The 11,872-nt window shown below is 43.7% G+C and overlaps 1 protein-coding gene across 3 annotated transcripts; it reads right to left on the bottom strand.

The window, feature by feature from the left end:
- Nucleotides 1-3,298: 3,298 nt before the first annotated feature.
- Nucleotides 3,299-10,386, bottom strand: LOC120787086 (profilin-2-like). Of its 3 annotated transcripts, none has more exons than XM_040122826.1 (5): nt 10,311-10,386; nt 8,610-8,782; nt 8,269-8,410; nt 5,199-5,388; nt 3,299-3,807 (listed from the first exon to the last, which is right to left on the bottom strand). In XM_040122826.1, the coding sequence occupies exons 3-5, from the start codon at nt 8,407-8,409 to the stop codon at nt 3,710-3,712; spliced, it is 429 nt and encodes a 142-aa protein (XP_039978760.1). In that variant the 5' UTR covers nt 8,410; nt 8,610-8,782; nt 10,311-10,386; the 3' UTR covers nt 3,299-3,709. The 3 variants fall into 3 exon arrangements, with proteins under 3 accessions (XP_039978760.1, XP_039978758.1, XP_039978759.1); XM_040122824.1 differs by lacking the exon at nt 10,311-10,386 and adding an exon at nt 9,650-9,781; XM_040122825.1 differs by lacking the exon at nt 10,311-10,386 and adding an exon at nt 9,052-9,176.
- Between the last annotated feature and the right edge of the window lie 1,486 nt (nt 10,387-11,872).

Raw genomic sequence — 11,872 nt, 5'->3', positions numbered from 1 at the left:
CACACACACACACACACACACACACACACACAGAGAGAGAAACCCTCTAACTGTTTTAATAAACATGTTGGTCTTTTATTTTTCAGGCCTGTGAAAAGAGCTGTGATCGGATGCAGGTCTATCTCCACTACAAAAAATATAACACTGTCTTACTGCTTTAAACAACATCACCACAGGTGTACAGTCAGCTCAGGTGTGAACACACTTCAACACACAGTCAACTGCTACATGTATGTGAATGTGTTCACATTCATCACTCATTCACTAAATGATTAAAACTTTAAACACACTACACACTAGTAGTAGCAGTAGCAGTAGTAGTAGTAGTAGTAGTAGCAGTAGCAGTAGTAGTAGTACCAGTAGAAGTAGCAGTAGCAGTAGCAGATTAGTGGTGGTTGTCGGCCATAGTAGCAGGACAGTGCAGTGTAGTAGCAGTAATAGCAGTAGCAGTAGCAGTAGCAGCAATAGTAGTAGTAGTAGTAGCAGTAGCAGTAGTAGTAGTACCAGTAGAAGTAGCAGTAGCAGTAGCAGATTAGTGGTGGTTGTCGGCCATAGTAGCAGGACAGTGGTGGGTTTCGCTGTCTGCAGCTGGTGAGCTGGCTCCGTTTCGTCTTTCTCTGAATGTTTAGCTTCACAGCAGCCAGTTTGCCAACTTAGAACCTAGATAATGTTAGTTACATTTCTTGCTGTCTTGTTTGCTCTGTCTTCAGCGTGTGAAGGACTTTATAACCACAAAGACCTAAAAATAGAAGTAGTAGTAAGCGGTAGTAGTAGCAGTAGTAGTAGTACTAGCAGTAGCAGTAGCAGCAGTAACAGTAGCAGTAGTAGCAGTAGTAGTAGTAGTAGCAGTAGTAGTAGCAGTAGCAGCAGTAGCAGTAGCAGTAGCAGTAACAGTAGTAGTAGTAGCAGTAACAGTAGTAGTAGTAGCAGTAGTAGTAGTAGCAGTATCAGCAGCAGTAGTAGCAGTAGTAGTAGTAGTAGCAGTAGTTGTAGTAGTAGTACTGGCAGCAGCAGCAATAGTAGTAGTAGTAGTAGTAGTAGTAGTACCAGTAGAAGTAGCAGTAGCAGTAGCAGATTAGTGGTGGTTGTCGCCATAGTAGCAGGACAGTGGTGGGTTTCGCTGTCTGCAGCTGGTGAAACTGGCTGGTTTGTCTTTCTCTCACTGTGTTCACTAGCACAGTGGGATTATTTAGGTTTCGATGCATTATTTTAAATACTATACCAGGTAATGCTACCTTTCTAGTTAGCTTAGCTACTAACCTACGGTGCTCTCTTCTGTCACCGTAGTTTTGTAAAAATAATCTAAACAACTAACTCTTGCTAGGTTTTACTTGGTTGTTGTTTTGAATGTTGTGTTTGCATGTGTGCATGACGTTTGTTTGATGACTTTTCACATTATGAGGTTTGTTTTGCTTCAGCTGAGAAAGAGGATCCACTTCCACGCCGTCTAAGAAGTTCTGGATTCCACCGTGTTTCTCTTTGGGTCAACTAGCCCAGTTTTTAGTGTTGTTGTCTTGGCGATGTGTGTCCATGAACGTGGGGGGTGGAGCTTCTGAATGGAGGGGTGCATTTGTTTTGCAGTCTTTCTCCAGAATTGCTTACTTATACTTTAATACACACACACACACACACACACACACACACACACACACAGAGAGAGAAACCCTCTAACTGTTTTAATAAACATGTTGGTCTTTTTATTTTTCAGGCCTGTGAAAAGAGCTGTGATCGGATGCAGGTCTATCTCCACTACAAAAAAATATAACACTGGCTTACTGCTTTAAACAACATCACCACAGGTGTACAGTCAGCTCAGGTGTGAACACACTTCAACACACAGTCAACTGCTACATGTATGTGAATGTGTTCACATTCATCACTCATTCACTAAATGATTAAAACTTTAAACACACTACACACTAGTAGTAGCAGTAGCAGTAGTAGTAGTAGTAGTAGTAGCAGTAGCAGTAGTAGTAGTACCAGTAGAAGTAGCAGTAGCAGTAGCAGATTAGTGGTGGTTGTCGGCCATAGTAGCAGGACAGTGGTGCAGGTAGTAGCAGTAATAGTAGTAGTAGCAGTAGCAGTAGCAGCAATAGTAGTAGTAGTAGTAGCAGTAGCAGTAGTAGTAGTACCAGTAGAAGTAGCAGTAGCAGTAGCAGATTAGTGGTGGTTGTCGGCCATAGTAGCAGGACAGTGGTGGGTTTCGCTGTCTGCAGCTGGTGAGCTGGCTCCGTTTCGTCTTTCTCTGAATGTTTAGCTTCACAGCAGCCAGTTTGCCAACTTAGAACCTAGATAATGTTAGTTACATTTCTTGCTGTCTTGTTTGCTCTGTCTTCAGCGTGTGAAGGACTTTATAACCACAAAGACCTAAAAAATAGAAGTAGAAGTAGTAGTAGCGGTAGTAGTAGCAGTAGTAGTAGTACTAGCAGTAGCAGTAGCAGCAGTAGCGGTAACAGTAGCAGTAGCAGTAGTAATAATAGTAGTAGTAGTAGCAGTAGCAGCAGCAGTTGTAGTAGCAGTAGCAGTAGTAGTAGCAGTAGTAACAGTAGCAGTAGTAGCAGTAGCAGTAGTAGTAGTACTAGCAGCAGTAGTAGCAGTAGTAGTAGTAGTAGCAGTAGTTGTAGTAGTAGTACTGGCAGCAGCAGCAATAGTAGTAGTAGTAGTAGCAGTAGCAGTAGTAGTAGTACCAGTAGAAGTAGCAGTAGCAGTAGCAGATTAGTGGTGGTTGTCGGCCATAGTAGCAGGACAGTGGTGGGTTTCGCTGTCTGCAGCTGGTGAGCTGGCTCCGTTTCGTCTTTCTCTCACTGTGTTCACTAGCACAGTGGGATTATTTAGGTTTCGATGCATTATTTTAAATACTATACCAGGTAATGCTACCTTTCTAGTTAGCTTAGCTACTAACCTACGGTGCTCTCTTCTGTCACCGTAGTTTTGTAAAAATAATCTAAACAACTAACTCTTGCTAGGTTTTACTTGGTTGTTGTTTTGAATGTTGTGTTTGCATGTGTGCATGACGTTTGTTTGATGACTTTTCACATTATGAGGTTTGTTTTGCTTCAGCTGAGAAAGAGGATCCACTTCCACGCCGTCTAAGAAGTTCTGGATTCCACCGTGTTTCTCTTTGGGTCAACTAGCCCAGTTTTTAGTGTTGTTGTCTTGGCGATGTGTGTCCATGAACGTGGGGGGTGGAGCTTCTGAATGGAGGGGTGCATTTGTTTTGCAGTCTTTCTCCAGAATTGCTTACTTATACTTTAATACACACACACACACACACACACAGAGAGAGAAACCCTCTAACTGTTTTAATAAACATGTTGGTCTTTTTATTTTTCAGGCCTGTGAAAAGAGCTGTGATCGGATGCAGGTCTATCTCCACTACAAAAAAATATAACACTGGCTTACTGCTTTAAACAACATCACCACAGGTGTACAGTCAGCTCAGGTGTGAACACACTTCAACACACAGTCAACTGCTACATGTATGTGAATGTGTTCACATTCATCACTCATTCACTAAATGATTAAAACTTTAAACACTTTATTTTTTCCCTGATGGAAGAAAAATACACCTGGAAGTTCAAGATAATAAAAAACTGCAGAGGTTCAGAACAGTGGCCGTTTTCTGGAGTCGATAGGCAGGGAGCAGCGGGGTGGGGTGTGGCAGCCACCTTGTTTGTTGAGAACAGGAGAGGTCAGTGGCCATCGGGTTTTACATTTTTTTGTCTCGCAGGTACTTAACTATCGTGGTCACCTTCGAGGAGATCTGCCCACCATTGGCCTCTTTGGTGCCCTTAGCGATGATAAGAACTGGGGAGACAGAGACACAGGAGAGTCAACGCTTTCTCAACTCTGTGAGGCTGTACTTCAGTATTGCTTTGAGCTAACACGCTAACACGCTAACACGTTGATGTTTAGTAGGTTTAATATCCACCATCTTATCTTGCATATTAGCACACGCACAATACAGATCACTGATTTGTTAGTAACAGAAAAGTACAAAGTACAAGTACTTCATATTCGCATTTTAACAGCAGTACTTCAGTTTTAGTCACTTTCCGCCATTGACAGGAAGTTACTCCGCATCAAGCGCTACTACATAACGTTATAGTAAAATGTATATTTTAGATACAACTTTGTTTTAAAACAAAGTTTGAAAATATTTCAGAGTTATTATATAGAGGGACACATCCAGTTCTACTAACCTCATCAATCTTATTTAGTCCAATATTATTGACAGTGTTTATTTTAGGGGAAAATTTGTTATTTTTGTGAAATATAATTGAACCAGACTGAGAGCGTAGCTGTGCTAGCCTCTCTTGAGCTAACAGCGTGCTAATGTGCTCACACTGACAATGCTGACAATGGTACCATTAGCTAATTAGCACTGTCTTCCAGCTGATGCTGATGGCAAGGTCATTGCTTCTGCAGGTCTGAATTGAAACTTTGACCTTTTACAGGTGAGAGGGCATCCAAGCTGGCACAACTGCTAACAAGCTAATGTGCTACCGTGTTTGCCGGGGTTTCTGCTATTGTTACTATCTCATACAACACACCCTCTGCGGGTTAGACCATGCTGTTTTATGAGTTTCAATTTGGAAAAAACTGGGCACTGGACACATTTCAGTACTTAATTGATTATTGAAAATTAGCATTGAGCTATGTCCTCTTCATTAACTGATATTCCTCTGAACAGACACTGCGAACTGAGCTTCAGGAAGACATTTGTTAACAAAACTAATACAGAAATGAATAAGTACCATCTATCGAATAGAGGCTTACATGTGGTTTTCTGAACTGGATAAACTAGAAACCGTGTTTTTTATTCATTATGAATATGTCGTCACTCTTGGGAGGGAATATTTAATTCGTTTTTTTCCAAACAATTGTTTCTACATTTGAACCTTTTTGCATTGTTCAAATCATCATGTGTCAAATCTCAAAAGATGTGAAAGAATAAACAAACATAGCGAGTTGATTAGCAGCTTATGGTTATTGTCATCTGGCGCAAGCGAGCAATGAGCTTCCTCACTGTTTATCTTTTTCTACAGTACGACCACACAAGCTGCAGAAACCTGACTCTGTTCATCACTGTCGCTTTGCAGGTCGTAGTTGTCCATCAAGAGTCTTCTCACTAAAATGCATGGAGCATGTGGGGAATGTTTGCCCTGATTAATGCCTTTCAGGCAGGGTGTTCTTACCTGATTCACTCTTTCCTACGCATATATTGTAGGTGTTGCCTTCATTGTCTGATGCAGTCTTTAAGTCCAGGCTGTGCAACGTTTCATCATCCATGCTATCTCGGATCATCCTGCACTTTACCCCCGCAATGCAGGGGCCGCATTGGCCGAAATCCTTCCTATCACCAGCCAGCTTCTTGATTTCATCTTCCTGAGGGAGAAACGGGCAGAGAAACAGACAGTTATCATCACATCTGGCCTGAGATAGAAGCCAAATAAAGAGCCTCCTGAACTACCCAGCAGAAAAACGACTCACCAGACCATTTCTTCACTTTTTGAATGAGATGTAAATGTTACAAACAATGAATACACACAGAGGAAGTAAGGAGACACCTTCAAAAAGGTTGATGGTAAAGTGTCTTAGACGCTGATTATTTTATTAATAAAATATGGTCTCTGTGACTGTTTTCTTTCAGCCACGGTTTTCATCAGAGGGTCACTCCACCAATGTTACGCATAAGCAGTCGACAATTGCACTTTTTTTTAAACCTACTTGAAATAATTAGTGGACGATTACGCGCTTTATTAGCCAACTAGAAACGACAAGTGGACAACTGCGTGTTTTACCAGCCTAGCAGAAAAAAAAAAGTCACTTGAACCAAGGCCCAGATAATACTGCGTCTCAAATGAAACTTGAGCTTCGCTTCCACAAGCGTCTGTGTTTTACTTCTCCTGTCGGTTCAAACACCGTGCCTGGCCGAAGGGCATGTGGGCAGCACATGTTGGGGGGTAGCTCTGTAGCTGCAGGGCAGGCTGTGCTTCCTCCAGTGTCTCCACGAATTCCAATTAACTGGTTTGGCTGGTTTGACTGTGTCTCGTTCAACAGTGTCTGCTGACTGACTGAGTCCTGCTGACTCTGGGACACAACATACCGTATCAGCGCTGAAATAATCGGTCGATTCATCGATAAGTCGGTCGACAGGAAAAATATTAACAACTGTTTTGATAAGCGATTAATCGTTAAAGTCACAGTAAAGTGAACATCTTTGGGTTTTGTACTGTTAGTTGGACAAAACAAGACATATGATAAAATCAGATTGGGTTCTGGGAAATTTTGACTCTTTTCTTGCTATTTTAATTGAATTATTAATTGATACTGAAGATCATAGTAGTCGCAGCCCTACACTGTATACAGCATGTTCATGTTTGTACATGTTTGTTACTGACTCATTTCATTTATCAATACAGATCATTGTTTGACCATCCTGTTCTCATAAAACGACGCAAGGATGTATTTAATAAATCGTCATCCTCAATTCATGCATTTTTCTTTCGGTCATACCACAGACAAGACACACCATGATACCGCAGTTAAAGTGTCGGTCAAATTGTAGGCAGTGGCGTAAAAATCAGTTGAAGTGCTGACGCAAAAACTGAAAGAGGGTTGAAGTGTCAGTTGCAGAAATTTTCAGTTGAAGTGTAGCAGTGAAAGCAGCTGAAACCTGGTTTTGGTTCAGACCAGGTTTAGGTTAGTGTTAGGAGTTAGCAAATTTATTATATGTCAGTCATCCAAAGGGTCAAAGGTTGAAAACAAACAAACCCTGCAGGTGTGTACACCTTTTTGTTTAAACTCACTGAGACCTTTCTCTAGTATAAACACCGACCTAGTCAGGACCAGTAGTCCTCATGGGGACCAAGCAGGGTCCTACTGAAGCAAATTGTAATTTCTGAGGTCCTGGTTAAGGTTTGGGTCTCGGTGAGGCTGTGAATGGAAGTCAATGCAATGTCCTAAGAAAGATAGCTGCTAAAACTTAGGTGGTGTGTACAAGGCTGCTTATGTGTGTGTGCCTGCCTCACACATGCCTTTATATGCATTGCATAATGACAGCACCGTGTCTGAGCCTCTCCACCTCACCTCCGAGTGTGAGAGAGAGAATTGAGAAGTGATCGCCTCTACTTCCTGTATTTGCCTCTTTTCAACATCGTGTCCTTATAAGGTAGTTAAAGCGACACTTAGCCTGCAGCACCAAAACCACAGAAACGCCAGAAACGATGTGCAACTGCTGCTGCTCAACAAAACCTCAAAGAAAAAAAATGTATCCATCACTTCAAACACAACGGTTACAGTCCTGCTGCACAGACCTGAGCTCCAGAAATCACCTCGAAAAGTAGAAAATGAATAAAAGTCGAGGAAAACGTGTGTTTTTGTAACCAGAATTCATAGCTGTTATCCCAGCACAAGAGGTATCCATCCCAGCGAGGCATCTTCTCTCATACTGAAGGTTTAACACTCAAACCAAAAAATGTGAGATGGTTGGGTTTGTTCTGGAGCGAATCTGTATCTAAAGTACCGCAACTCTCAATTCGAGCTCCCGCATCACCTCAGCACATTAGAAAATGAAATATGGGCTTTTTGTTCAGATCTCCTTTATCACAATGCAAAGCGTGTCCTCCCAGCAGGTTCCCTTGCTCTCATATCGGCCTGTTTTAACTGAAGTCAAAAAATCCGCTGAGAAGTTTCGACTTGTTTCCTCGTGTCTAAAAGTGAGAGTCAGACCCTAAATTTGAGAAGAAAAATCCTGGCGGGATGCCACAACAAAGTTCATTTTAACCAGCAGAAAACCCAATAAGCCATTTTCTAAAGTGGGTGGAAAATCAGCTCACTTTAGGGGGGATTTAGAAGAAAAAAAAAGCCAGTGCTGTTCAGCTGAAAAGCGTGTCCCCAAAATGAAAAATGAGAAAATCAAATACAAGTTGTTTTAAGCGTAACGACGATACAGTTTTAAATGTGTAAATCGGTTTTTCGGGAGCAAGAGGTAATCCCTCAACTGAACAATCACATGCACCGGACCCACGATTTTTGAAGGAGGAAGTGGAAGTGTCTCACTCTGCTGACTGGATCTTTGAAGAAAAGTTCTTCCTGGGGACTGACTTTTGCATGCGATGTAAAACCTGAGCGCTGACAAATATACCACAGGCAGCAAATATGCGAAGGTTGAGGGTGATTTCTTTGTATTTCTGAGTCTGGAAAGTAAAGTTTTTGAGGAGTTTGTCTTGCTGGAAAGTCTGGTGTGTGTGTGTGTGTATTTACTGTGATGCTGGCTAGTCCCTCCGAGCTGGCCCACACACCCTCTTTCCCAGGTAGTATCCCGCAGAGTGCTGCCTCCTCGACGGCGACAATCCCTTTTTCGTCAGGCATCTTCAGGGAATCGACGTATGCGTTCCACGACATCCTGATCAATAACCAACACACACACACACAGATCAGTAACACATATACACGCCCACTCGCTGCCTGACAACCACTAAATGTGTCTGAATCAGCGTCAGATGAATCCAGGAAAGAGCCTGATTAATCACCCAATCGATACTCGATAATTCAGAGAGATCGTCTCTCTCTCAGTGTGTGTGCGTAGGACAACATCCGCTTACCTGTGTAGGTAGAGTCTCAGAGTCTCAGGTGTAAGGAAGGAGGGGAAGAGAGCGGTCTAATGCAGAAAGAAGGAAGAGAGTCGTCTTTTATACGTCCGACCACTCCCAGCCTGCAGGCAGCTTCCTGCCTCTCTCACTGTCACCCAGTGTCTCTCTCTCTCTCTCTGTCTCACCTGGGAAGTAAAAAAACAAGGAAGTGTGTGCAGTAAACTCGAATGTGAAGTGATGTAGATGTAGTTCAGCACACACACACACACACAAATGTTTGTGCTTCTACCCTTGTTAGGACTGATTAGGCATTAAAATCAAGTGAAGCAGCGGGGAGGCTAAATGTGCTTTCTTTACGCAGAGATCCACGTTCTAGGTCTGTGGTCAAGCGAAGGAATCGTGGCTGCTCTTCCATCGGTCGATCGGTCGCAGGGAGAAACAACCTGCGCGTTACCTGTAGATGAACTCGGCCGCCACCGAGCCCCGAGTGCGCTCTCCCCGGCGGCCGATTTAACCCGATTGTCTTCTACTGAAACGACGACGACAGACGCAGAGCCGAGCGGCGTCCACCTGCCCGTGTTGGTGGGATTTCCGGAAAGTCGAACTATTTCACCCAGTGATCCGAGAACAAGAGCCACTGGGGATATTCACTCAAAGCCTCAAGCGTCAAACGGAACTGTGACGGAGCCTCCTAACGCAGACGAAGCAGACGACCGTTTTAAGATGGTCTGCCATGTTGGTTGTTGAGCTCTGATGGGGAAACTGCTGGTGGCAAAGTTTACACTCGACGTCTCGATCATCTGCTTCGACAAAATGCAGACAAACTGACAACTTATATGACATCGTGTCAGGTAGTTTGGCGCCGAGGAAACGTTCGGGAACCGTTAACTGCTAGAGCCGGCGGCCCGACATTGTAAACCACTTCCGCATGTGGAGAAACACAATCGCTGAGCGTCGTCGCTGAGCTGCGATTGGATGATGGCTGCTCGGGGGAGGGGCTTAACGAAGAGTCGGTTGGGTCGGCGGGTCGGCGGGTCACCTAACCTCCTAACCTCAGAAATAAATCCAGTGTGGACGGGGCTGAACGACCGAGGAGCCCGTCGGGGTTTGTCTACGTGCGGCCTGCAAACGGGCAGGTACAGGAGAGAGCACGAGTTGAGACCGACTGTAGGACCGCGAGCAGGAAGCTGCTTGGTTTCCACACACAAACCACTTCCGCCTGAGCACCGAGACAACGGGCACCGGGGTAGAGACGCGTGAAATGGCCCCCGGCACCCCAGACTAACGAAGTCCGAGCCGTTTGGCGTCTTCTTCGTGCTCCGTAGCTTCTCTCTGTCGTTATTCCGGTTCTTGTGGTCGATTTGCACATCTTTGTAGTTGTTTTGTCTCTGAGCAGCGAGGCCCGCTCAGTCATCCACCCGTGGGTGCGCTGTGCCTGCAATGCATTCTGGGGCTTGCAGTTCAGCACTGATAAGCATCAAAATGGCAGCTCTTAAAATGACAATAATTAAAATCCGTATCGTTGAAGGGTAAAGTTAACGGCCAATTCATTCAGGTGTGTTTTTATGAAGATGCTCTTGTCTGATGGATGAGTCTTATTTCTGTTCTGCTGCTACATGCTGCATTCCCCAGTGCGCGCGCACATACATACAAACACACACGCACGCACACAGGCACACACACACACACACACACACACACGCACTGAAATACCTCAGCTAGTTTAGACCTGCAGATGTCAGGACTGAGATAGAGTCGGAGCAACATGTTAAAACTTGGTTGCCCCAACTCGCTGCTGCACGATTCACGGAGGTGAGTAGAAACACTTCACCGTGCCGCCACCGTGTACCTGTGTACTCCTACTGCGAACACGTCCAGCATGAATGAATGGATAAGTGTTCGTGAGCGACTCAGGTGGCTGCTTTCATTCATTCATCATGTGTTCAGCCTTTAAAGGTTATGAATCCCAAGTGTCAGTGTTCACAGCAGCAGGAGCAGACTGATCCTTCAAGATGTCAGGGCAGAAAGAGAGACGTACTCAGGAGTTCAAATACTAGCACGCATACAAATGGTAAAGGCAGTAGCAGTAGCAGTAGTAGTAGTACTGCTACTACTACCGCTACTACTACTACTACTACTACTGCTGCTACTGCTACTGCTACTACTACTACTACTACTACTGCTACTGCTACTGCTACTGCGACTACTACTGCTACCACTACTGCTACTGCTACTACTACTACTACTGCTACTACTACTACTACTGTTACTGTTACTGCTCCTGCTACCGCTACTACTACTACTACTACTGCTACTACTGTTACTGTTACTGCTCCTGCTACCGCTACTACTACTACTACTGCTACTATCATGCTATCACATTATTATCACATTGCTACTACTGTACATCACATTGTTATCACATTACTACTACTACTACTATCATACAACTATTACTACTGCTACTGTTACTACCACTACCACTACATTATCATTACACTGTTACCACCACTACTAACATTGTTACTGTTACTGCTATCACTACTACTACTGCTACATTACATTGCTACCGCTACTGTTACTGCTACTACTACTACTACTGCTACTGCTACTACTGCTAACGCTATCACTACTGTTACTGCTACTGATTGTTACTGCTACATTGCTACTGTTACTACTATCACATTTATCATTGTTACTGCTACTACTACTATCACTACCATTGCCAAGCTACTGCTACTGTTACTACTACTACTACTACATTACCATTGCTACTGCTACTGCTACTATCATCATTACTACTACTGTTGCTACTGCTACTGCTACTACTACTGCTGCTACTGTTACTACTACATTACTACTGCTGCTATTGCCACCGCTACTACTACTGCTACTACTACTGCTGCTACTGCTACTACTATCACACTACTACTGCCACCATTACTACTACTGCTACTACTATTATCACTACTGCTACCGCTACTACTACTACTGCTGCTATCACATTACTACTACTACTGCTTGTTATCACATTGCTACCATTACATTACTGCTACTGTTACTACTACTGTTATCATATCACTACTACTACTGCTACTACTGCTACTGCTACTACTACTGGCTACTACTACTGCTACTGCTACCTCTACTACTACTGCTGCTACTGCTACTGCTACTACTACTACTACTACTACTACTACTGCTACTGCTACTGCTACTACTGCGGACATACTTTGGTTTGAAACCATTGTTGTGAAGACATTTTGTCCTGTCGT

This window comes from Xiphias gladius, unplaced genomic scaffold (genome assembly GCF_016859285.1).
Source record: "Xiphias gladius isolate SHS-SW01 ecotype Sanya breed wild unplaced genomic scaffold, ASM1685928v1 HiC_scaffold_1106, whole genome shotgun sequence".
Classification (NCBI taxonomy): domain Eukaryota; kingdom Metazoa; phylum Chordata; class Actinopteri; order Istiophoriformes; family Xiphiidae; genus Xiphias; species Xiphias gladius.
Note: the sequence above shows the minus strand (reverse complement) of the source record. Positions and strands in the feature narration are given on the sequence as shown.